This window comes from Globicephala melas, chromosome 1 (assembly GCF_963455315.2).
Source record: "Globicephala melas chromosome 1, mGloMel1.2, whole genome shotgun sequence".
Taxonomy (NCBI): domain Eukaryota; kingdom Metazoa; phylum Chordata; class Mammalia; order Artiodactyla; family Delphinidae; genus Globicephala; species Globicephala melas.
In genome coordinates, this window is record NC_083314.1 from 88,070,523 (window position 1) to 88,096,445 (window position 25,923).

The 25,923-nt window shown below is 37.4% G+C and overlaps 1 protein-coding gene across 3 annotated transcripts in view; it reads left to right on the forward strand.

The window, feature by feature from the left end:
• Positions 1-1,330: 1,330 nt before the first annotated feature.
• The window catches only part of PTPN22 (protein tyrosine phosphatase non-receptor type 22), a 50,708-nt gene continuing 26,115 nt past the window's right edge, over positions 1,331-25,923 (forward strand). For 2 of the 3 annotated variants that reach the window (XM_030869087.2, XM_030869089.2), the window contains exons 1-11: positions 1,331-1,528; positions 14,494-14,602; positions 14,868-14,944; positions 15,072-15,167; positions 15,597-15,635; positions 16,777-16,848; positions 16,965-17,024; positions 17,631-17,773; positions 18,271-18,337; positions 19,063-19,140; positions 21,682-21,768. In XM_030869087.2, the coding sequence (XP_030724947.2) occupies positions 1,442-1,528; positions 14,494-14,602; positions 14,868-14,944; positions 15,072-15,167; positions 15,597-15,635; positions 16,777-16,848; positions 16,965-17,024; positions 17,631-17,773; positions 18,271-18,337; positions 19,063-19,140; positions 21,682-21,768 (915 nt within the window). In that variant the 5' untranslated portion in view covers positions 1,331-1,441. The remainder of the gene's footprint in view (positions 1,529-14,493; positions 14,603-14,867; positions 14,945-15,071; positions 15,168-15,596; positions 15,636-16,776; positions 16,849-16,964; positions 17,025-17,630; positions 17,774-18,270; positions 18,338-19,062; positions 19,141-21,681; positions 21,769-25,923) is intronic. The other variant, XM_030869088.2, reaches the window with a different exon arrangement.

A 25,923-nucleotide genomic window follows, 5' to 3' on the forward strand; every position in this document is an offset into this window, starting at 1 on the left:
GGCTTCACACTGCCTATAAGCAAGATACCTCATGACCTTCCCTTCCCTGTGGTAAGGTTCAATGAAGCAGATGCAGCCAAAGAGTTCAGAATCATTTCCTAAAGGAAGCTTGAATAATGTTGCAAAACAGAAAGGATTGCTAATAGCAAATAGAGGAAGTTCTAATAGCACATTTCCAAATTTTCTTCATGACTATCTTAGACTAATTTTGTTCTCATATTTATTGAACTTCTGTCCTCGAACAGAGGTGTTATGCTGATTTTTGTCTCGTTCTCACACCAAATGAGACACGCTTGGGTAGGTTTGTACCCATTGAGGAGGGAACTTATGCAAGCTGAGATTTGCAAGCTTTTTCTAGAACAGCCTCCCTATCAGGGCCCAAACGCTACATGCACAGTGTGGCTTCCAGAAACAATGGCCTTTCCTGAGGCTTTGGTTGAAGAGTAGAAATACCTTCTCTAGAAATAGTTCTTCAGGCTTTCTGCCCTAAAAGGTGTATTGTTGCCAGCTAGGTGGTTGATTTTACTCTTTTTCTGTTCTTCCATATTTTACTAGCATTACATACAGGGGATTTTATGCCAGATTCCTGGTCAGGTGCTCTTCTTGGGGGCCACTGCGCCCCTGGATCCCCTATAGACCAAGTGCTCTCAGTCTTTATAGCCAGAACCCAAATGAAGCTCAAAAAGTACTGGAAGGTGGGGGTGGGGTCCTGAAATCACACTTCCCTTAATGGAGGTTAGCACTTCCCCAGCTCTGGGAGAAACCCAGACTCTCAGAAGCAGCTGACTTTGCTTCATCCAAAAGAGAGTTAGGTCTATATGGCAGAATCAAAAGTTCTAAATAAAAATGCCTTCTCTGACGAACAGAAGTTTGCCACCGATCACACTGACAAGAAACCTTTTAGAAGATGTCTTAACTCCAAACAGTGTCTCCAAACTGGGCCTAAATGAACTTTTACAGAGTTCATTTGGGACATGAGGAAACAGAAGGTGTCAACAGGGCCTTTGTGCTCATTGGGGATATGGGGAGAGGCAGAACCATCCATGAGACCTGTAATTCTGCCTTTTCTCTAGGAAGCAAGAAAAATTGTGAACTTTGCTTAAGGGCGACGGAGTGGAGTAGTCTCAGAGCTAAGCAGCCCACACACACATTACATTCTGGCTAGCCTCTTGTTTGTTAAAAACTTGAATTGCAACCAGGTTCCTCTCTTGACAAGGAAGGCGCTAGGGCCCAGGAGTGAGGTGCTGGCTTTGTTGTGTGACCACAGAGTCTGGTTACGTACTAATTTCCTCTAGGGCTTGAGATGAAGTCAGTAAACCACAACCTTCAACATGCTCTGCTCAGGTGGCAGCAGTGGCTTCTCGGTGCTGTCTCGGCCATGACACACATCTAATATGCCCTCCCTTAAACCACTTGTAGACTGTCTGTCTTGCCCTGCAGCATGGACCAAAGAGAGATTCTGCAGAAGTTCCTGGATGAGGCCCAAAACAAGAAAAGTAACAAAGAGGAGTTTGCCAATGAATTTCTGGTAAGTCCGATGTGTGACATTCTCAGGGTAGTTACATAGACTGTTTGATGACAGTGGTCCAACTCTGCTAGACCAACTTGCTCTTGGGATAAACTGACCTTTCAGGGGACGAAGGTAACCTAAAAGTTTAACTTCTCTAAGTGTTTTTTGTGTATTTTAGAAGTTCTCTCCAAAATATAGTTTTAAATATTTTGTTTGCTAGTTCTTAGAGTTTGACTAGGAATCCTACAGATGATATACAAAATTCCAGTTGTATAAATCTAATATTAATTGAATATCTGTAGTTCCCAGGTATCTGAGTTGTGGTTTAGGCTTCAAATGACTAATTTTAATTAATATCAAGAGGAAAGAGATCAAGATTAACTTTTTATGCTTTTAGCCTCCCGTGGGTTCCATTTGGATAACAAAAACTCTTGAAGAGCACCGAAACTACTTTCCGCCATATTTCTTTTTTCTTTTTTTTTTTATGAAGAAAAAAATATGAGAACATGAGTGTTTGCAGTAACAGGGTTTCCTTAATCTTCTTTTGCTTGGACGGGTGGAATGGCTAGGATGGGGAGTAGAGAAAAGTGAGGGATGGAAAGAAACATAAGCACAAGGTAGCCTGGGGTCAACTGGATTTGATTACCCAGAGGAACACTGCATCTCCTCTGGGGGAACGGTGCTTACTGATGCAGTGGCAGCTGGGTAGGACTCACTCATCCTATAACCCAGCACATCAGATGACGTAGGATGTCTGATAGTACCTATCATGTATTTGGGAATACTTCCAGCTGGTGTTTCAGAGTTATAAGAACTTCAAACTTTACCTTTTCAGCTATGAGGAAATGGGGAAAATAAGGGAATTTAAATATAAAATCTAAAATTAAATCATGACAGTTTCATCAACCAAATTATCAACTACTTGCCATGTTCCTTAATCTCACCAAGTCTCTGTTTCCTGACTTCTGAAATGGGGATCATAATGAATTTCCTACCTCTCTGCACAAGATTATTGTGATGACTAAATATCAATAATAATAATACTTAAATGTGGTCATTCATTCAGTAATATTTATTGAGCACCTTCTATGTACCAAGTTTAGTTTTAGGCACTGAGGATATAGCAGTGAACAAAATAAGAACCTTTTTGCCCTCATGGAGCCAACATTCTGGTACCAGATAGTAGATGTGAAAACACTCTGTAAAGTCCCGAGTGATTAGATGTTATGATTGAGTGATTGCATATTATGGTAGAAACCCCTGTGTCAGCTCAACTTGGATAATGCCGTGGTGTCATGAAAAATGCACTCTAGTTGCCACTAGCCAGGCAGTCTTAGTCCTTCTAAGTAGAGTTAGCAGGGAGGGAGGGAAGGTAGAAAGCATGGCCTATGTGTCTTAGACATGTGCCTTCCCCTGGGCTATATCTCCTGAGCCAAATTCCCCCAATGCAGAGAGGTAAAAAGTGAGGTGAGGGGGCAGTGGCAGCCTCTGTTATTTTGGTTGTGTTTTTAAAAATAATATAGACTACATCCCTAATATTTTACCTTTTCTTAGCTCAGTCATTATAGTCTTGCACCAAAATATAGCAGCTACCTCACCTCCTGTTTTCTCTGCCTCTAGCCTTGCCCCACCTTCAATCAATTTTCTGTTTAACACCCAAGTGATCTTTTAATACTACAGGTCTGGTTATTTTTTCCCTGCTTAAAAACCTTTCATAGTTTGTATTTTTTCCAGCTGTTTAAAACTGTGAACTATAATACGCATTGAGAAAAGTACATAAAATGTAAGTGTAACTGTAAAGCAGCCATCATCCAGGTCAAGGGATAGAACCTTGTCAGCCCCAGAAGACCTCTACATGTCTCTTTCCCATCAGGTCCTCATCCCCACACCCACCCTGTCCTGCCCTGCCGAGAAATGATCACTATCCTGACTTTTATATTAATCACTTCCTTGCTTTTCTAGCTCCTAATTCTACGGACCTTGTTTTTGGGTGGTGATTAAGTGGAACCTCACTGTTCACTGACTCATGTCCTCCAGTGGAAAAACAGAGTCTTTCCCTCAGCCCCACCTAAAGGTTCAGCTGAAATACAAGAGAGAGTAGCTTTGGGGGAGTTGGGGAGCAGTGAATGAGGCCAGGCTACTTGCTTGGTATTCACAAGGTGAATACCACCCTTAAACTGGAAGGCTTTCCACCTGGTCATATACCACATTCCACCTTCAGCCCTTAACATCTTCTCCCAGGATTTGATGTTTCTGAGGTTTGAGGGCTGATTCTGTGACACAAGGCCACTGCTGGCCTGAATGGTGGTGCCTCTGAGGGAATTATCAAAAGTCATCTCTACTTACAGGTAGACATTCTGTACACCCTGCCCCGCCACTGAGTCCATGGCTTAGATTTCAGTCCTCACTTCCCCCTTGGCCAAGTATCTTTGTGCAGAGCACAAAGCCCTACTATGATAGCTAGAGCCAATACCATGCTGCTTTGGTCTTTTCCCAATGCCAAGACTAAACTCAATAATTCTTCTGTAGTTGAAACTGCCACTGACCACTCCTATAAGGTTTTCATGCATTCATTCAAGTATTTATTGAGTGCTTCCTGTGTGCAAAGCATTGTGCTAGATGCTGGTTCTGCAGTGCAATACTCCATGCTTTGGTGGAGCTTATCTTCTAAGACATTAGAGGACGTCTTAGAGAGACAGACATTAAACAACCAATTACTCTATTAAATATTTAATTATAACTGTGATAGTCTTGGTGGGGTGTCAAGGAAGCATCACATTCATTATCTTATTTATTACTCATTAAAAAAAAACCCTAGGGCTTCTCTAGTGGCGCAGTGGTTGAGAGTCCGCCTGCCGATGCAGGGGACATGGGTTCGTGCCCCGGTCCGGGAAGATCCCACATGCCGTGGAGCGGCTGAGCCCGTGAGCCATGGCCGCTGAGCCTGCGCATCCAGAGCCTGTGCTCTGCAACGGGAGAGGCCACAAGAGTGAGAGGCCCGCCTACCGGAAAAAAAACCCCAAAAAACAAAAAAACAAAAAACCCTGTGAGGTAGTTCTGATCTCTGACTTACAGATAAGGAAACTGAGGCTCTGAGAGGGTAAATAATTGGCCTAAGCTCACTCAGCTGTTCAGCCATAGACATGAAATTTAACCTGGATCTGTCATATCAGAGCCTGTGAAATTAATCCCAATGCAATAGTGTCTTGCTTAAGCCACTAACCGTAGTCCCTCAAAGGGCCTAGCATGAGGGTAAGTCTCTAGATAGCATAGTTTCTATACAGCAGAAATAGCAGTGTGCAACCACACTATTGAAAATTTCTTAAAGTACTTAAAAAAATAAAGCCTTATTGTTTTTTTTTATAAAATAATATTATTGCAAGGTAAAATAAAATAAATTCACCATAGTACCAACATCCCAATAAATACAGTTTTGGGGGGTGTAGAAATTCTAGTTTTTGTCCATTTATATTGATAGGATGCCTTTTATATTACTGTAATTATAAGCATAGCTAAAATTTTGTATTCTCATATTTTCACTTAGCATTGTAACAAAACTATCATGTTGGTTAAAATCGATATTAATGACTTTTAATGCAGGATAGTATGATGAAAATATAATAATCAAAGTAATAGCTAACACTTCTATATCTCTTATAGACACTGTTCTAAACCCTTTTGTATGTCAACTCATTTAATCTATTGAGGAAGGCACTGTTATTATTTCCATTTTATGGATGAGGAAAATGAGACACAGAGAAGTTAACTGACTCACTCAGGGTCACATAACCAGTAAGTGGTGGAACTGAGTTTCCAGTTCCGGCAGTCTGGCTTTACCATCTGTACTTGTAACAACTTTGGAATCATATAAATCTGGGTTTAAATTTTCCTTCTGCCTATAATTAGCTATGTGACCTTGAACAAAGTAACTAAAAAGTGGTAACAAATAATATTCACTTTGTAGAATTGCTGTGAAGATAAAAGAATGAATATATAAAATGCCTGACATGTAGTAGGCACCCAAATAAGTTAATTATTTCTCTAGTTTTGGAAACTGAGGTTATTTCTCATTTTTCCTGATTATTGATAAAACTGCAATGAATGTTTGTCCATGTGGTTTCCCCCTTCGTTTGGGATTATATCCTGGGGCTAGATCCCCACAAGTGTTTGTTATTATTCCTGGACCAAAGAGTATTAGCATCTAATTGGTTAAGGTTTGCCAAATATATTTCCAACAGAGTTTTTAAAACTTGCGATATCTGAATTTATCATCTTCTTTACCACCTTGATAGACTCAATTTAATATCTAAAAAAGATAGTAATAGGTAAAATTTTTGACTGCTTATCATATCCTAGGCAATCTAAGTGGTTTACCATATATGATCTTAATCACTACAACAACCCCAAGAGGAAAGCATTATCTTCATTTTACCCATGAAGTGGCAAAACCAGGATTTGAAACTCCAGTATGTTTGATTCCAAAGCCTCTTAGTCACTATACTTAAACTGCATCGAGTAAAATCATAGCATGTTTTATTTTTCTAATTTAATTAGTGTCAAATTGTACTTTGTTATGTTAATTTGATTTATTTTATTTCTGAGCCTGAAAATTTTCCATGACTATTTTCAATCTGCATTTCCTCATATGAACTTTCGGTTCATGTACTTTCCACAATAGCTAATCATGGAACCATGTTCCAGACTCTGTGCTTGAGTGCTTCACGAACAGAGCCTCATCTAATTCCCAAAGAGCCCTTTTTAATGAATGGCTAACAAAGTCCCACACGGACCAGCAGCTGAGTGCTTCTCCAGCTTCTTACAGCATGTTCATTTTCTTGTCCTTGTCATGCTTCCTCTGCCACAGGACTTTGCACACATGCTGTTACCTCTACCTTGAATATTCCCCCATACTCCTCTTCACCTAGTTAACACTTCATAATTCTTCAGATAACAGTTTGGTGGTCGCTTTCCCAGAGAAGCCTTCCTTGACCTCCTTAAATATATCGAGTAAGTTCTCAGCACCATGTTTCATTTTTTAAAAGCTTCTTCTTCCCCCAACCTCACCCAAGCTGAATTGAAGGTATTCATAGCACTCATTACAATTCCAGTTTTACATTTATTTGTCTGATTATTTGATTAATGTCTGCTTTCCCATTGGATTGTAGCTCCACAAAGGCAAGGCTCAGATTTAGTTCTTATCTTGACATCCTCAGCGTCCAGCATAGTATTTACTGTGTAGTAGACACTGAGGGTCAGAGAAATTAAACAACTTACCTAAGGTCATGGTTTTCATAAGTGGTAGAACTCAGATTTGAAATAAAACTGTTTAACTTTTGAGCTTGTGCTCTTGTCCCCTCCCGCCACCCCGCTCTATTGTTTCCAATTTATCCATTGGTCTTAACTTCTTAAACTTAAAAAAAATCATAGAATATAACATATACACAGAAAAGTGCTTTAAACGCAAACATAAAATTTAACAATTAGTAATAAAGCAGGCATCTATATAAGCATCACTCAGATCAAGAAGTAGAACATTGCCCACACCCCAGAAATCCCTTGGGTGTCCTTCCAGATCACAACCACCCCCAACACCCACCTGACTAGAGGTAAACACTATCATGAGATTATTTTTTTCTTTGTTTTTCAGCATAGCTTCAAGACATATATATCACTAAGCAAAAGAGATTCATTTTACGTGTTTTTGAATTCTATGTAAATAAAATCATGTTATATATACATTTTTAATATCTTCCTTCTTTCACTCTACATTGTGTTTCTAAAATTCATTTGGTTGCATGTAGCTGGGTCTTAATTCTTTCTAATTATTTTTATGAATTCTGTCAAGGTTCAATATATGCAATTACTGTTGTGATCACAGAGCGCATGGAGAGAGGCCAAGCAGTCGCTTAGGGTGGTATTAACTATTTTGGATCACCATAGTCCTGTGTCTTGACTTTAGCTTTGCTGATCTAAAAATTCAATTTTGTCAGTATGCTGAGAGTGATCAGGATCAGGCAAACACATAAGAAATTCACCAGAGGGCTTCCCTGGTGGCTCAGTGGTTGAGAGTCCGCCTGCCGATGCAGGGGACACGGGTTCGTGCCCCAGTCTGGGAAGATCCCACATGCAGTGGAGCGGCTGGGCCCGTAAGCCATGGCCGCTGGGCCTGCGTGTCGGGAGCCTGTGCTCCGCAACGGGAGAGGCCACAGCAGTGAGAGGCCCGCGTACCACAAAACAAACAAACAAACAACAACAACAACAAAAGAAATTCACCAGAAACAAGAATGCCAATTTATTAATTTTGGGCAGAGAAAAATCACTATCAAACAGAGTAGAAGTTTACATTGGCTGGCCAGCATATTCTCTAAATTTGGAGAGAAACTTACATGAGAAGCCAATGATAATCAGAAAGTTGCTTGAAGAGCATAGTGATTTTAATGGCCTCAACTGTGATGGTATGAAGTCTTCATCTCCCTGTTTGAACCCTCAGGCTGGTGGCCACCACTCTTTTCTGGACAACACTAGGGACTTTACTTTCCTTCTTCTAAGCTTAATGAGGGCCATCCTCTTCCATTAGTGTATTTTTTTTATCCGATTGATGATAATTTACAGAGGAATAGGTATTCACTTTGGTCAACTACAGCAACCGATTGTGGTTTTATGACATGTACATTTTAGCCACTGTATTAAATATGGGTTAAGGCTTGGTTATGTGTTTTTATGCTGGTCAATTTGCTGCATGTCTTTATGTTTAAAACTCCTCAGATGTTTTTTTTTCTTTTCTACATTGGAGGTAGTTGAGGCATCTTGATTTAGAAAGCATGTGTAGAAGTATGAATTGTGTAGAAAAAGTGAGAGCTTAGCTGATGACAAGTGTGCTAAATATGCATGTATGAGCTCGTTGGATGTCTATATGTATGTGTTCAAATGCTGGCTATGAATACAGAGATATGAACACAGCTTCATGTAGGTAGGGTAATTTGAGTACGGTGTATTTTCTTCCTTCTAAAAAATGTTTTGGAGTGAAGAAACCACAAAGGGAAATACAAATAAGAAAACTATCACTAATAACACTTTACTTATCAAAGGCACCTATACTTAAAACATTATAATCCTAATGTTGACCAGCATTCAAAAATATGCCATCTCCTACATTGCTCGTATACCAGTCTCATATATTGCTGGTATAACTTTCTGGAGGCAAAATTTGTATATGGGTTCTGATATGTATTTAGTAATATGGATCAAAAGCCTTTAAAATGAGCAAGTTCTTTGATCACTCCAAAAAATTCATCTGAAGGAAATAATGAAAGATATTTATATAGATTTTGGCCACCTATTGTAATATTGTGCATAATTATTGTTTAGGAAGATTGGAAGCAACTCAAATGTCCAATAGTATAAAGGAGCAGGTTAAGTAACTCATGTTGCATCTCATACAATAGAATACTCTGCCACCATTAAAAATTATGTAGAATAATACAAATTGATAAGTAAAGAGAGCAAGTTACAAAACCCTATATGCAGTGTGATTCCACCTTCATTACACATGTATAGATAAAATTAAGAATGATTAACTGAGTAGTGGGGCTATAGGTGATTTTTAATCATCTTTTCTGGGTTCTCTATATTCTAAAATTTCTCCAATTAATATGCATTATTAAAAAATATGTATTACTTTTTTATTTAAAAATCTATATCAAAATTTTTCCTTTAGTGTTGTTGGAATCCATTTAAATAATAAAAAGCCAAAAAAAGAAAGGAATTTTATGTTTCCTGGAGATGAGGTGCTTTTGTAGAAAAGGTAAATATCGTATTAATTAAATACAAAGACATATTTATTAAATATGAAGGATTCAATGAACCCTAATAGAAAGAAGGTATCCAGTTGTGAAGGTCAAGTACTAATGACGGTTTATAATGCACTAGAAGTCAGATTGGTATTATAGCAACTTCTGGAGACTTATCATAGACAGACCAGAGAAGACCTGGATACATCTTAGTTCTATAGAGAAGATCTAGATACATCTTGGTTCTATATTTATTTATGGTAACAACACTAGCCAAGCAGTCACGAACACAGTACCTCCTGCCTAGCAAGTGCCCAAACATCTGTTGAATTGAAATGACTCATTTATGTGAATCAGTCTATCACTTGAACATACTTATCAGCATTTCCTGAGTTTTGTGCCCATTAATGTATAGTTTTTTGCTGCTTCCACTGGAATAAATATATCACATTACCTCTAAAGCTAATTTCTCCCAACTGCATCTCCAGTCTTTCACTAGGGACCACCCAGGCCCACATTTTCAGTTATTCACAGGACATTTAAAATACATTTTAAATACATGTCTTGCCATATCCTCACATTGTATTTATCTAAAGCTGAACCTCTTGGTTTACTCACCCCAGTTTAGCTATTGCTACCCACCTGCTCACTTACCTGACTATTGGATGGCCGCCCAATCCCCATAAGTTTGCCTGTCTAGCTGGAGATGATTGTATGCACACTCAGGGCCAGTTCAGTCTCGTCCTGCATTCCTACTAGTGGTACCCTTGTTTACTGGATGTAGAGGCCTGAGCTCCTAATTCCATTTCTTAGCATTCATGCTTTCTCTATCCTGTTGGAAGCTTGGAATAGATAGTACTGACCTGCAGTTGTAAGGCATTGAGGAACTATCTTGAGAAACTCTGGAGACAGCCCAGCTTTGAGTCCCCTCTTCCGCCTGGCACAGGAGGGCCAAGACTGATTTTTCCCACACCCAAATGTAACTTATGCTGTTTTCTATACAATAGTGTAGTCCTCCAAGGCAAAGGTATTGTGGTATTGTGCTTCCTTTTTCCTTTCTGTTCTCTTTTGGGAGTGACCTTAGTTCATTTACTAGTAATTACTTTTCTAGTCAATAAGATGAACATGCAATAGGTTCAGTCCTGATTCCTAGAGATTCATGGCCAGGACCTCGGTTCTGTTTTCCTATCTTGAAAGGAAAGGGGTAGCATAGCCCACAAACCAAATCAGCTTACTGTTAGCTTATCAAGCATGAACTGAGTCTGGTTTCTCATACATTCCAACTTATCAGGGGCTCAGGAGGCCCCTTTTCTTTATTCCCTCAGCAACTTTTCCTTATTCCCCAATTGTTCTTGTTGGTGCTGCCTCTAGGGAACTCACACCCACTTGGTGGTTGGTAGAGAAATACTTTCTCCCTTTAACCTATCCTTTCTCCCCCAATCCCAGCCCACCCCACATAGCCCTACTTTCTCTTCTATACCCTTTTGCTTCCTACCCTCAGAGTTTCTCTTTTTCTGGTGAGGTTTATCAGCTCTCTGCCCTAAGTTGGCTCTGATTTTTTCTCTGTTGGGGTGTTGGAGCCTGGGGGGTCTAGCAGGGAGAGAAGGGGAATGAGAAAAAGATCTTCACAGTGGTTTGACCTCTAGGTAAGATATCTGAAAAAAAAAATCTTTCACGCTTTCCAAATTAACAATTCTACAGGCATTTCCTATGTGATGTTCTGCTAAAAGAATGTCCCCATTTGACATCCAGCCAGGTAACTCTGGAAGAAGGAACAGAGTAGGAAATAAAAAGCCATTCTCTCCCATTGTTGAAGGTGGCAGTGAAGACAGCTAAACAAACATAGGTTAAACACACACACACACACACACACACACACACACAACTTTTATCTGTGAAATTTTACCCAATTAATTTAGGCATATCTTTCAAAAAGAGCTTTGCCTATGGCATTCTCCCTGGAAAGCATTCCGCAAGCAAGCAAAGCAAAACAGATAAAAACAGTGTAACAGGGAGTATGCACGAGGCTCTGTTCCAGAAATTTTTAGAATGAACTGCTTTGGGAGTTGACATCTTTTCAGCCGCCCTGGAATCAATGGCAACCTGAAAATTATCATTCTGAAGGTGCACAAGAGCAGAGAGAGCTGAGAAATTGGTATAACTTGGAAATTGATACCAACTGGAAATATTTTATATTCTTTCATGTATTTGTGCCACATCCTTAAATTTCCAAACTAGTCCACTTACATCCATCTTGGTGTAAAAATATGCTGTATAATGATCCTTTCAGCATCTCTCCTCCTAAATCCAATTCTGAAAACCCACAAGAATTCAAACCATGGTAAGAAATTAGGATTTAAGAACTAACTGTATACCTGTTTTTAAATAGATTGCCTGTGTCTGATCTAACTCTACAAACAGAAAAAAAATGGTCATTAGAACAATACATGCTGGCATTTGTGGTCCAGCAGATAAACAGGCAGTGGCTGTCTGTTCCATTTGTCATCCTCAGTTGGAAAAAGCTTACACTCCTATACTTTGAATTGTTATAATAATTAATGATCTATTTATTATTTGGAAAGTATCACTTTAATTAGATTCTAGATATTTGATAATTCTTTGTATTTTGGACTCCCAGCTAACAAATTTTTCATGACCCCAACTTTTTTTCTCTCCTTACAGACTCAGTTATCAGGTTATCCTGAGCTAATTTTGAAATCTAATGATGAGTTTAGATGATTTGTTGGAAAAAATTTTCTATTCTCAACTACCTCTTTTATCTCTCTGTCTCTCTGTGTCATCATTCCTTTATTTTAGGCTCTCTCTTCCTCACCCATTTTTTTTTTTATGACTTAGTTATGAGTGTCCTTAAGTAAACTCCTACAGATAGACACACATCCTAATTATGTGAAAACTCTATATGAAATATAAACAACTAAGTAAAATAATCAACAATTCCCTTCTTTTTAAGTTTTTCTTGTTGCCAGTCACATGAGAAAAGTTCTTTTTCTACTTCCTTATTTCTCTCTATTAGTTTACCCTGTGGAACAAAATAGATCATAATTATGGGTGAGAAAAGCAAAAACAGTACCAGGTATATATTTATGAGAAAGGAAAAGGGACCCATAGTTTTAAAGAAGCGATATTACATATAATTGTCAGTGACATCAGTTTGTACAATCTTGAAAGAACTTAGAAATCAATCTTTGGAAGGCTCATAATTGTGGGACAGTAGCAAATATGGGGAAATTATCTTGGGTCCAACTGGGGAGAATCTTAAGTACCTGACTAAGGAGTTTTGACTTTTTCCTGGTAGCAAGGGGGATTCACTGAAGTAGTTTTTAGCATGAGAGAGATAAGAAAAGCAATATTTTAGTAAGATTAAATTAGCATAATTATGCCTAATGGATTTGAATGGGGAAAAAGAAAAGTATGAAGATGAGTTAAGAAGCAACTGTAACAGTTCAAGCTTTAAGGGAAAGGGCCTGAATTAAAGTATCTGTAGGGGCATAGGAAGGAAAGTTGATGCAAAATATTGCATGGGAAGAATCAGTTACACTTGCTGACTGAGTTAGAGGTGGGAATTGTGGGAAGTGGGGAACCTAAAGTAACTCTCAGTTTCTAGAGTATGGTTGCCTGGGGTAAAGATAGTGCCATTGGCATTAACTGTAGGGACGGTGATAATTTTCGTTTTAGATGTGCTGAGTTTGAGGCTGAAGTAAGGCACCCAGGTGGAAATGTCTAGGGTATGGTTGGAAATTCAGGAATGGCACTTAATAGTCAAATCTTAATGAAGAAATTTGAGAGTTATCTGATAGGAGTTGGAATTATAATTCAATTTGAATTAGTTAAATAAATTTTTAAAAACTGGTATGCCTTCTATAAGAGAAGATATCTCTGAGCAAATGTATTTAGTGAGAAGAGCAGAGAGTTGAGGACTTAACTTTGGAACCTTGGTTAATTCACAATTAGAAGATAGAAGCAGACATAGAGGCAGTAAGAAAGAATGAGAAGAGGGAAAGAGAAGTCAGAGAAGAAAGAGGAGAACCAAAATAATGTAGACTAATAAGGGCAAAGAGAGGAGGAAATTTCAAGAAGGAAGTTAAGTTAAAGAGAATGAAGACTGAGAAGATGCTGAGGCATCTGACCAATAGGAAGTAATTAATGATCTTCATGTGACCAAGTCACTATTAAATAGTGGGCAAATAATGAAAATTATTTTCCGTAGTTCAGTTCAATAAATATTTATTAGCTATCAGAGATGTTTTTCCCTTATCTTTCTCAAATTGAGTAAGGGTCGATAAAGGTCAGATCTACTAAATGCAGTTTCTTTGAATGATAAGGGAGTTGAAATCTAGGACAAGGTTGATTTATCAGAAGGAGCTAAAGAGGAACTATCATTTACTCTGACCTGAAATTTTGCTCTATACTGTAATGTTGGCAAGTGCGAATAATTTTATTTATTTATTGTTTTATATAGTAACAATACCTTTTCTTTATTAAACATGTACTCTGTACCAGTGCTTCACATACGATAACTCACTTAATTCACCCACAACTCTAAGGTAACTATCCCCCCATTTTACTTACAAAGCAACTGAGACACAGAAAGATTAAATAACTTGCCCAGCTTCATTCAGTCAGTAACTGTGGGAGTCCGAATTCAAACCCTAGTTTATCCAACTCAAAAATATACATCAGAATAAACCACAGAGCTGGTTAACAATACGGATGCCCACCCGCCTCCAGTGACTGCCATTGACTAAGTCATGGGGTGCAGATCACGGTACAGGTTAAGCCCCACCTCAGGTTCTAGACTACCTCAGTGTAGTTTAAAATAGCCCTGTTATAGCTGTAAAGAAAGTAAGTCAAACTTTTAATATCTGACTCTTTGGGTGGAACACAGGGTGTGTTCAGAAGATGTTATTTTTAAAATATTCACTGGTTTTACCTCTAAGTTTTAGCTATTTGCAACTCAGCTGCATTAAGTATGACCTTTTCACTTCTCCAAATGTCACTAAACTCTGTTGTCCTTATGCTCTGAGGCTCTGTTCTGAACGCAACCAGCCCTAGAGGATACTAAAACAGCTGAAGTGGAATGTTTGGACAGTGGAGAAGGAAAGCTCTCTGGAGATAGCTTCTTACCTCTTTTCTCTAGGATGATTTGATTTAATTACTGTAATTTTATTACAGACGCTGAAAAAACTATCCACCAAGTATAAGGCAGATAAAACCTATCCCACAACTGAGGCTGAGAGGCCCAAGAATATCAAGAAAAACAGATATAAGGATATCTTGCCCTGTAAGTTTCATTTCTCCCTTTAAACTTGTGCCTTCTCTCAAATTCAATCATCTTATCTTTTTTTACCCATTGGTTGCTGTTCCTAATCCTAGACCATGGCTTTGACAAATTAGTTGTACTGTATATGACTACAAAAGAACATTCGTTCATTCATTCAGTCTTCAAACACTAATGAGCCTCCACTATTCACAGTGCTACTTCCTGACTTACAGAAAGCCCTCTAACCAAACCCTCTTAATTAGTCTGTCTTTCTTTTATATTATAGATGACCACAGTCGAGTAGAGCTGTCCATGATAACCTCTGATGAGGATTCCAGCTACATCAATGCCAACTTCATTAAGGTACACCCAATATTCCATATTTCTCTAGGTACCTAAAAAATGGGGTACAGGGAGAAGGGAGGGATACTGGACAAGAAGGAGAGTATGTTATTTGTAGTCACCCCATGTAATTTCTGTTCCCCTTTAGGGAGTTTTGGGACCCAAGGCTTATATTGCCACCCAGGGACCTTTGCCTACAACTGTCCTGGACTTCTGGCGGATGATTTGGGAATACAGCGTCCTGGTTAGTGCAGAGTTACTTTTGTTACTATATTCTCTAGTTTTTAGGGATGAAGGGGATAGGGTGTCAAGATATGTGACTGAAGTTTGCTATGTGCATTAAAATCAGTGCTTTTTGGGGTCAGTCACTAGAATTTTGGTGTTCAGTCACCTTTTAGTCAAAATCACAACGTCACTATTGTTCAAGAAAATAAAAGTTCTCAACTTGACCGTCTCATTCGTTAACAAGAATTTACTGATTTGAATAGAGAAAAGGGAAGTGAGGACAGAGAGAAGGAAGGGTAGGAGCAACATTTTATAATCTATTAGGATTTCTTTTTTGGTTATTAAACAATAAAAGAATAAATAACACTTTTTGACTCTGGGACCCATGTATTAGCTGCTTTTTTAAACTATATCAGTGTTTAAGTTTCCATGTATTTCATCCCCCCAGATCATTGTTATGGCATGCATGGAGTTTGAAATGGGGAAGGTGAGTTGCTTTCTAGTAAACCTAAAGGTAAAGGAAAGAAGAAAAAGAAGGGGGAGACTTGGTAGCAGAACTTTCCTTAACTTAAGTGACTTGGTAAACATTTATGCTCATCTTCCTAGTTTTCAGTTTGGGAATGCCAAATGACTCTCAAGGCTTTTTTTTTAAACCTCTGAGAACCTCTTTCGCCCATTTTCCCAGTAGACTCTGTGTTTTAAAATAAAAAGAAGGTATACTTTTTAAAGTAACAATTCATTTTCCTGTTGTTTTTAATCAGACATTTTAAACTGCCAGTCAGAGCTTCTTTTGTGCCGCCCAGAATGGCCTTTACTAGCCACGTGTGGCTAGTGAACACTTGAAATATGGCTGGTGTGACTGAGGAACTCAATTATTTTATTTTAATAAATTTAAATTTAAAGACTGATATTCAATTCAGTTATTGGAAAACCTTGTTTGGAACAACTTGGGTATGTGAATCTTTTTCAACCATCAATTTTATGAAATTTAAATGGAAATTAAATATTTCCAGTTAAAGTTTAGCATATTAATTGAAATGTGCTGTAAATATAAAATGCATACTAGATATTGATGACAGTTTAAAAATTTCAAATATCTATATTGATATTTGAGTTTTATATTGAGTACATGTTGAAAAAATTTTTAATGTATTTGGCTAAGTAAAATATATTATTAAAATTAATTCCACCTTTTAACATTTTTGAATGTGGCTCTTAGAAAAATTTTAATTACATATGTAGCTCGTATTATATTTCTATTGAACAATGCTCTTCAAACCTACTGTTGCCATTCTGAGTTGATACAATTCCAGTTAAAACCAAGGGAACTTGGGGTCTCAGTTAGCTTGTGAGGCTTTGTTTTAATCTTTTTGAAACACTGAAAATGTCAGATCCCTATTTCTACTTTGTCGGACTTCCAGGAAGTCTGCAATTTGTATATCCTTTAGTGTTTGTTTTCCCATCTTTGGAGAATCCAGACACGGGTTGAAGCCCAAGGGGGTTAGAAATTCCTAACCTAAGGAGAAGGATACAGCTGAATTTGCTTCTGAATGAGGGAGGGGGTTTTCTTACCCAGAAAAGACTAGCATATATGGAGGGAAATCACTACATTCTGCTTTGTGCAACAGAAAAAATGTGAGCGCTACTGGGCTGAGCCAGGAGAAATGCAACTGCAACTTGGCCCTTTCTCCATATCCTGTGTAAGTATGATGTCTATTTCCATTATGGCTGAGCAAATGCTCCAGGACCTACTTTATAGAGAGAAGTCTTTAAATGTTAGTCTTTGAAATAACTTATATTTTAATTTACTTCTTAGGAAGCTGAAAATAAAAAATCTGATTATACAGTCAGGACTCTACAAGTCAAATTCAATTGTGTAAGTATAGAACGCCAAAGGTAACCTCAAAGCCTACAGAGATCAGGCAAGTAAATATATATGTGTGTGATGCAGTCTGGGCATAAGATAATAGGAAGTGGTAGGGCCTTTGATGTTCTGGATAAATCATCATAACCAAAAGAGACCTTTAGTGTAATCTGTGTTCCCCAACCTACTCCACACCAATGGCACAATATGAAATGACAATATTTCTAGGATGAATAGAGGCTGTGTATAGTGTGTAGAGGCTGGGAACCAACTTGAGAGCTCAAGCTGCTTGGTTTCTCTAAGGCAAAGGGATTAGTACATCAACGCACCTGTGACCCATTTGCAGCACACCAGTTGGGAAGTTCTGGTTTGGACCATTTTCATATCTGCATTCTCATGTGAGTGGGGCAGATAGAGACAGGCCAATAGTAAGTGACCTGAAATTACTTGTAATTGTTCTTAGAGGGCATATGGTCCCAGAGGCCTATAGGGAAGAAATCTCCATAAATTGCAAAAAATATATAGATAGATGCTACTTTGTAGGTCAGAGTAATCCTGTGATAGAATGAGGTGAAGCCCTAATCTTGAACTCTCCTTTTATTCTGGCTATTTTTATAGGAAACTCGAACCATCTACCAGTTCCATTACAAGAATTGGCCAGACCATGATGTGCCTTCATCTATAGACCCTATTCTTGAGCTCATCTGGGATGTGCGTTGTTACCAAGAGGATAACAGTGTTCCCATATGCATTCACTGCAGGTATGATGCTGTTGGATGAACCTTCTACCCAGAATAAACCAAATGTCACCGTCTGGCCAAGACTCCTGCTTAACTGAAGGAAGACTGACTTTGTTGGAATTTAAAGTCTGCATAAGATGTAGGCTTCTAATTCTAGGCTCACTTCTTCCAGTCAGTCAGAAAGGAATGAAGCTTAAAATTAGAATGATTGAAAGAGAAAAGTCAATAGCAGAAACTATAATAAATTCAACCTGAGCATTAAATTAGTATCTTTTCTAATAAATTACTTGTGAACAGCACAGCTCTAGAGACTTTTTGCTGTGAGAAGTTGCCTAGGATCTGTCCTGAGGCTCGGTGTAGCATGTGGCAATTGAAGTATGTTCTGAGAAATGGTAGGGTTTAGAAAGTTTCATGGGCTCTAGATTTCTTCTTCCTCAAATCTGCCAGTGAAATTTTCCAGCTACTGTCAAAGATCCACTCTCTGCAAATATACATGCTACTGTGATCTTTCATTTCAGTGCTGGTTGTGGAAGAACTGGTGTTATCTGTGCTATTGATTATACGTGGATGTTACTAAAAGATGGGGTGAGTTTCTCTCAACAGGCACTCGCCATTTTCTTAACCTTGCTACTTTTAGACTTAGAAATTGTTTGGTTCTTCAAAACATCTATCTCCACCATTCATCTTTTCTAGAATATTCACTTGTAGATTTGCTTTGTCAGACGATTAATTTAGTTCCTAAGTTGGTGGTCTCAAAATGTGGTCCCCAGACAAGAAGCTTCAGTATCACCTGAGAACTTGTTAGAAATGCAAAATTTGGGGCCCCACCTCGGATGAACTGAGCAAAAACTCTTGTGGGGGGGCGGGCAGGGACGGCCCAGCAAGCTCTTCAGGTGATTCTGGAGAGAAGTAGTTTTGAGAACCACAGCCCTGAATCACGGTTACCCTTCCTTTAGACACGCTCCTTTAGCAGATGAACTCAATTTACTGCAAATTTTGTGTTCCAACCTGTAAATTTTTTTTTTAAAGTCTAACAAGAAATGAGAAGTTTAAAATATGGGCTTTAGACTTATTTGCAAACTTCTTTTAGTTCATTAAACTCTCATACTTACCTACTGAGATTTCTCCCTCATATTTTTAACTTCAGACATTTGATCACCTCATGTGAAATCATTTTGAAGAGTTTCTTCAGTATTTTGTAGGCTCTAAATCATGGTGCAAGTGATGAGAAACCCCATTAGTTTAAAAAATGCATTTCTTTTTCTAGATAGCAATAAAGGAGTAAGATATTTTTTCCTTTTATTTGGTAGATAATTCCTGAGAACTTCAGTGTTTTTAGTTTGATCCAGGAAATGCGAACACAGAGGCCTTCATTAGTTCAAACTCAGGTATGGACTGTGGTGAATAATATAACATGTCTGAGTCTGGTTTCGTCTCTCTGTTTAATAATAATAAGGCATCCAAAAACAGCTGACTACTTTACTATCAAGGGTTTTAGTCCATTTCCATTTCCTCTAACTCTGAATATCCCAATATTTTTCCTGTATCCCTTGCTCTGGACCAAATTCCTTTCATTCCTTATATTTTATAGCCTGTTCAGAAAATATTAAGAAAACAATATAATATTTCTTACAAAGGATGTTGAAAAAATTCAACAAGCTGTTTGACTTATTAGAAAGAAATAGCTGGGTCAGGTTAACTTGAAATTTTGTAGTGGTACTTCATTTCTGAAACCATAGAAAATCAGAGATCTGTAATTTCTTCTTCAGGAGGTGGTAACAGAATCTGCAGAATGAAGTCTATATGCTCATTTTAGAAAATGATAAAAAATTTAAAAAATCATCCATAATCCTGTCGCCTAGAGGGAGTCACTGTTACTATTTTTCTGTAGTTTCTCCTGGTCTTTATTCTTTATATATTAAAAAATATTACCAAAAAAACCATAATTACAATCATACTATATATGTGATTATATAAATGTATCACAGTATTTTAACCTACCCCAGATTGCTCACACTTTTATTCCACTGGAAATGCTTTTCCCCTGTTCTCTCCTCTCCAGCTCACGTTCTACCTCCTAGGTAAAACATTCCCAGCCCAAATCTCTCACTTTCTACAGTATTAATTCCACCCATATTTCTACACCAATAATTTTACCTATATTTCTAAATGGTCTCCATCTTTAAGATAGAGTTTAACATTCACCCATTCATTCTTTCATCAAACATTTATAGGTATTTATTAGGTAAGAGGCATTTTTGCATAATTTGTTAGAACTACTTCGTATTGCTTAAACAGCAAGAAATTAAAGTGCTTAAAGCACTTACAAATGAACTTGCACATAAGTTTAGAAGTAAAACAATTGACAATGGCAGTTCAGATATTTTCATCTAGAAGTTGTAAATTGAGGGGAAAAAATTATGAGCTATTATAATATAAAGCTTCTGTTTGGCCCACACAGGTTTTCCACTAATAGTTAGTGGAAAAAAAGAATTCTTTTTCATCTGTTGCCTGTAGGTGTTTTCTATATTCAATGTGTAGGGGGGAAAGTTTATGTGAAATGAAAGTATTGGCTGGTTTAGTGCTGTCAGACTTAAAAGAAGCCCGATCCATGTAGATGTATAAAGATTCCAGGAAGTATGCAACCTAGTTGTATAACATTAAATTATAATACTGAATCAATAAATAAAGCCATACTCCATTTCAGAAAAAGTCCATTTCAGACCTACTTTTAAGAGTTGGAAGACAGCTGAAACAATTTTAAGTTAGCCTTCACATTTTGGCATTAGCAACAACTATTTGAACAAATCTACCAGCTATAGCTGCTTTTTATGACACTGCTCTAGCCAGGAGATAGATAACACTGTAACCAGATGAGTGCTTCCTGTCTGATTTTTCTCTCGTCTTAAAAAAATTGAAGAGTGTACCAATGGCTGTGTTGGGTGATATAGACTCTGCATTGTTCTCCTCATACGATTATTTTTGGAAAAAATTATATTTTGTTTGTATAAGATTGTGTGAAGTGTCATAGAAGACCCTGAATAGGCCCATTCAGATGAAAAGTAGATCCAAAATCAAGTGCTCAAGCAGGTACAGAGGCAAAAACAGAGTGGTAAAAACCCATGAACCTTGTAGAGGTCTCATTTCTCTACAGTGAAATCCCTTTATAACCACAAATTTCCAAACTCTATTTAGGGGTCTACTTTTTTTGGGTATCTTTGCTAAGACAGAATTTCAGCAGCTTGATATAAGTGCACTAAAGTAAGAGTCAAAAGATCGAGGTTCTAACCGAAGACATGGAAATTACTTCTGAATGATCTCGGACAAATTGTAAACAGGGATAACAACCTAGCTACTTTATAGATCGATCGTGAGCCATGTTAAATAATACATCTTGAAGCTATCTATTTAGCCATCAACCACGTCTATCTACCTTTTCCCGCAAGAGGTGAATTACAAAAAAAAAAAATGCATCCAGGATGGAATAAAAAACAATTTTTTTTTTGGCTCCATGGCATGTGGGATCTTAGTTCCCCAGCCAGGCATCAAACCCGTTCCCCTTGCAATGGAAGCACAGAGTCTTAACTACTGGACCACCAAGGAAGTTCCTGAAATAAAGATTTTAAAGTGTGAGCGAATTAGAGAGATTATGGGTGGAAGGAGAGCTAAGTAAGAAAGTGGGGTTAGAGCATAAAAAGCATGCTGCTAGGTCATTGTATATTAGCTAGAGGTAGATAAAATAGTTAGCTGTTTCTAGCAGCCTAAAAATGCTTTGAAATCTGACATGGGCTACACAGACATAAGGCACTGTAATTAAACTAATGTTTCAGATCTGCTATACTATGATTTGATTGGTGTTTATATTCCTGAAATCTGGTTAGTTCACGAAGTTTTTGTTTTTGTTTGTTCCGGTTTGCAATGCTCTTCAGGAACAGTATGAACTGGTCTACAATGCTGTATTAGAACTATTTAAGAGACAGATGGATGTTATCAGGGATGAACACTCCGGAACAGAGGTACATTTTAAATTTGATATTTTGTAAAACAGTTTTTTTCATGTTTGATTTTGGTCAAGGGATTTCAGATTAGTTGCAGGACAACTTATACTTTATCATCACAACTAAATTGGAGTGTCAGGTGTGCATGGGGCTGCACTATAAATCTCCTGTGGAGGACAATTTAATTGAAGTACTTTAACTTAGAAAATTAATCTCTTGGTTAACCTATTGCATACCATTTTCAGCTAAATTTAGAAACAATAGGAGTGGGTTAAAGGGTAAGCATATATTCTGTTTCCATGTTTTAAACAGTTGTGTGGCAATTTAGAAGTGAGAGTGACAATTACAAAGTGAAATTATAGTTGAGTACTGACGTGATTTTTCAGGTTACTCTAGCCTCATTTTGATTGCATATGTGTCATCAAATTTTGAGAATATTTTAGAATAGCTAAAGGATTCTTAGCTGAAAATGTTAGGTATAAAAACAATTATGATTTGACCAAATTCTAATTTAAAAATATTGAGCATTCTAGATATGTTATTTTGATCTCATCACAAAAATTGATGTCAAATATTTACTGTATAATCACAAAGTATTAGATTCTGAGCAAACCTTAATAAGACAAAATTATTGGTTTACCTTCCAGGGTGTATGTAACATATACAAATTAATTTAATTTTTAATATCTCATTTTTGTATTATGAATCTGAAAATATTCACTGAGTACCTACTGTTTCCACAACATTAGGAATACAAAGTATATAAGACATAACCCTAATATCATAACTCCTATCACTTGAATGATGAAGCACAGGGAGTGAAAGAAAGCCAAAAAACTGTTGAGGTTAGGGAATGAACTAAGCAATCCTATAGTTAATGTCAACTCCGGAGAAACAATGTAGGGGAAGGAGATGGAAACAAGAATATAGTTGCCAGACATTGTTACTTATATCCTGTTCATGCCTGCTTCATTGGCTAGTACTCCCAGAACAAGTTTAAATAATAGAGGTGATATGCATGACCTAATTTTAATGGGAGAGATGCTCATGTTTCACTACTAAGTGTGATGCTGATTTGATTGGAGATATAGTTTTTAATTGTTTAAGAAAGTATTCATTGACTTCTATTTTATTAAGAATTTTTTTTGGAAAGAATGTTGAGTTCTGTCAACTGCATATCTTTGCATTTATAGAATGATCACATGGATTTTCTCCTGTGACATATTGAAACAGTCATATCCTTGGATTTGTTAATATCAAGCCATCCTTGCTCTTAGAATAAAACCTTCTTGAACAAAGAATATTCTCTTAATGTGCTGCTGGAGTACATGGGTTAATATTTTATTTAGGTTCCAGGAAATGTCAGTACTCAGATTTAGCCCAGTAGTAGTGCCATGGCTCCAGGCAGTTGAGTTGTTTGGAGTGTGCCCTTAGTCAATAAATGGGAACATAGGAACATGGTTCAACCTCCCACATAGGGAATTGATTAACACCAGCCAAGGAGGACTTCTGCTTCTGGGAAGATCGAGTAGACATATTTTCCCTATTCCTTCTACTAAATACAACTAGAAACCCTGGACAATATATACAAAACAAATATAAGAAGACTCTGAAAGATGGAGAGAAGACAGACCACTAGGGACCTTGAGACCTGAGGAATGACATGATGGTGAGTTCTTTTTCCTCATATATCATGGATATGGAACTGAAGGAACCAACAACTTGGAAATGCCAAAAGTGCAGACAAAAAAACCTCAACAAAATCCTGCTCTCTCTAGCCAAAGGACCAGGAAAGGGACAGCCCAGCAAGCCAGAAAATTTTTAGATAATAATTACTCTACTTCAGTCAACACCAAAGAAAAAAATGGCCCCCAACCCTACCTATGCCAGCAAAGTGGAGAACCTAGATTCCCACCCTCACAAAGACTGTGATAAGGAGAAGGTCAGTGGGTCAGATATGTGTATTCTCTGTCACATCAGAAGGACAGTGCTAATGTGTCATTCTTGTGAGCATTCTAATAAAGAAATACATATATCTGTTTAAAAAAAAAAAAGAGAGAAGGTCCAGTAAAGAGCTAGGAATTTCATCCCCACTGGCCTGCAATGAGGTTTCCCTGCAGTGTCAGTAGAGACCATGTGGGGAGCCTGACTTTCCACCTGGCAGTAACCCAGTGCCTCCATGCCACTCCACTGATGGAGTGTCAGAAGAGACCTAGTGGAGAGTCAGGACTTTCACCATCATCCAGCAGTAATGAGGCCACCCCGACCACAGTGTCAGTAGAGACCACATGGAGAGCCTCTCCCAAGGTGTCTCCCTTCAGGTGTCAACAGAGACTGTGAGGAAACTGGTGGAGGTAGAATCTACTTGGCAATAGCAAGGCACTAATGAGGCAGCACCCCCACGCTCCTCTTTCCCCTGTCAGAATGGATTTAAAAAGGAGAAGCTAAAAGGGAAGGTTTAACTGAGATCCAGGGATTTATAACAATACAAAAATATCTAGGTTTCATGTGAAAATCACTGGTCATACCAAGAACCAGGAGGATTGTAAACCAAATGAGTAAAAGACAGTCAATAGATGACAACACTGAGATGACAGAGGTGTAAGATTATCTGACAAAGATTCTAAAGTAGCCATGATTAAAATGCTTCAGTAAACAATTACAAGCATGCTTAAAACAATAGAAAGGCTCATCAAAGAAAGATAAAGACCTGCCAAAGAAACAGAAGATATAAAGAAGAAACAAAAGGAAATTTTAGAGTTGAAAAATAACAGTAATGGAAACAAAATAGCTCAGTAGATGGGCTCAACAGCAGAATACAGGGTACAAGGAAAGAATTAATGAACTGAAAGACAAAACAATAGAAATTGCCCAATCTGAACAACAGAAATAAAATAGACTAAAAAATAAAATAAAATAAAAATAAAAAGTAGACAGAGCCACAGGAAACTAAGTGACTGTAACAAAAACCCTAGCATTAGTGTCATCGATGTCCAAGAAGGAAAGGAGAAAAAAGACGTGTCTAAAAAATTACTGAAAGAATCATCATAATTAAACTTCTGAAAACTAAATACAAAAATTCTAGGAAGCAGCCAAAGAAAAATGATCTTAACTCTAGGGGAAAAACAATTAGAATGAAAGTGAATTTGTCATCAGAAACCATGGAGGCCAGAAGGAAGTGGCACAGTATTTTACAAGTGCTGAAGGAAAAAAGCTGTCAACAGAATCCAATACCCAGTAAAAAAAACATCCTTCAGGAATGAAGGGGAAATCAATACAGTCTCAGATGAAGAAAAACCAAGAGAATTTGTTGCCAGTAGACCTTCCCTAAAAAAAAAAAAAAAAAAAAGGCAGAGGAAGTTTTCTAAATGGAAAGGAAATGATGAAAATAGGAAGAACATGGTAAGCAACGTGGGTAAATATAATAGGTTTTCCTTCTCCTCTTGAGTTTTCTAAATTGCTTAATAATTGAAGCAAAAATTATAACACTGATGTGGTTCTAAATGTATTAGAGGAAATATTTAAGACAATTATACTGTAAAAAAAAAAGGAAGGGTTAGACACGTAAAGGGAGGTAACACTTCTGTATTGAACTAGTAAAATGGTAACACGTATAGGCTTTGATAAGTTATGAATATATAATATAATAACTAGAGCGACCCCTACAAAAACTGTACAAAGATATATCTTAAAAAACACTATAGGTAAATCAAAATGAAATTCCAAAGATGCAGGAAAGAGAAAAAGGCAGGAAAAAGAAAAGAGAAATGAGAAACAGAGAGAAAAAACAGAAAACAAAATATAAAGTTGGAGACTTAAGCCCTACCATATTAATAATTAAATTAAATGTAAATGGTACAAATACACCAATTAACAGATTGGCAGAGTGTATTGAAAACATGACCCAACTATATGATGTCTATAAGAAACACACTTCAAATATATAGGTTGGTTTAAAATAAAGGATTGAAAAAAAGATATATCCTGTAAACATTAATAAAAGGAAACATTAATTAAACATTAATAACATTAATAAAACATTAATAAAAGGAAACATTAATAAAAGGAAAGCAGAAGTAGCTATATTAATACCAGATAGACTTCAGAGTAAAGAAAATTATCACAGTTAGGGAGGGAAGTTGTATAATGATAAAAGGGTCAATCCCCCAATAA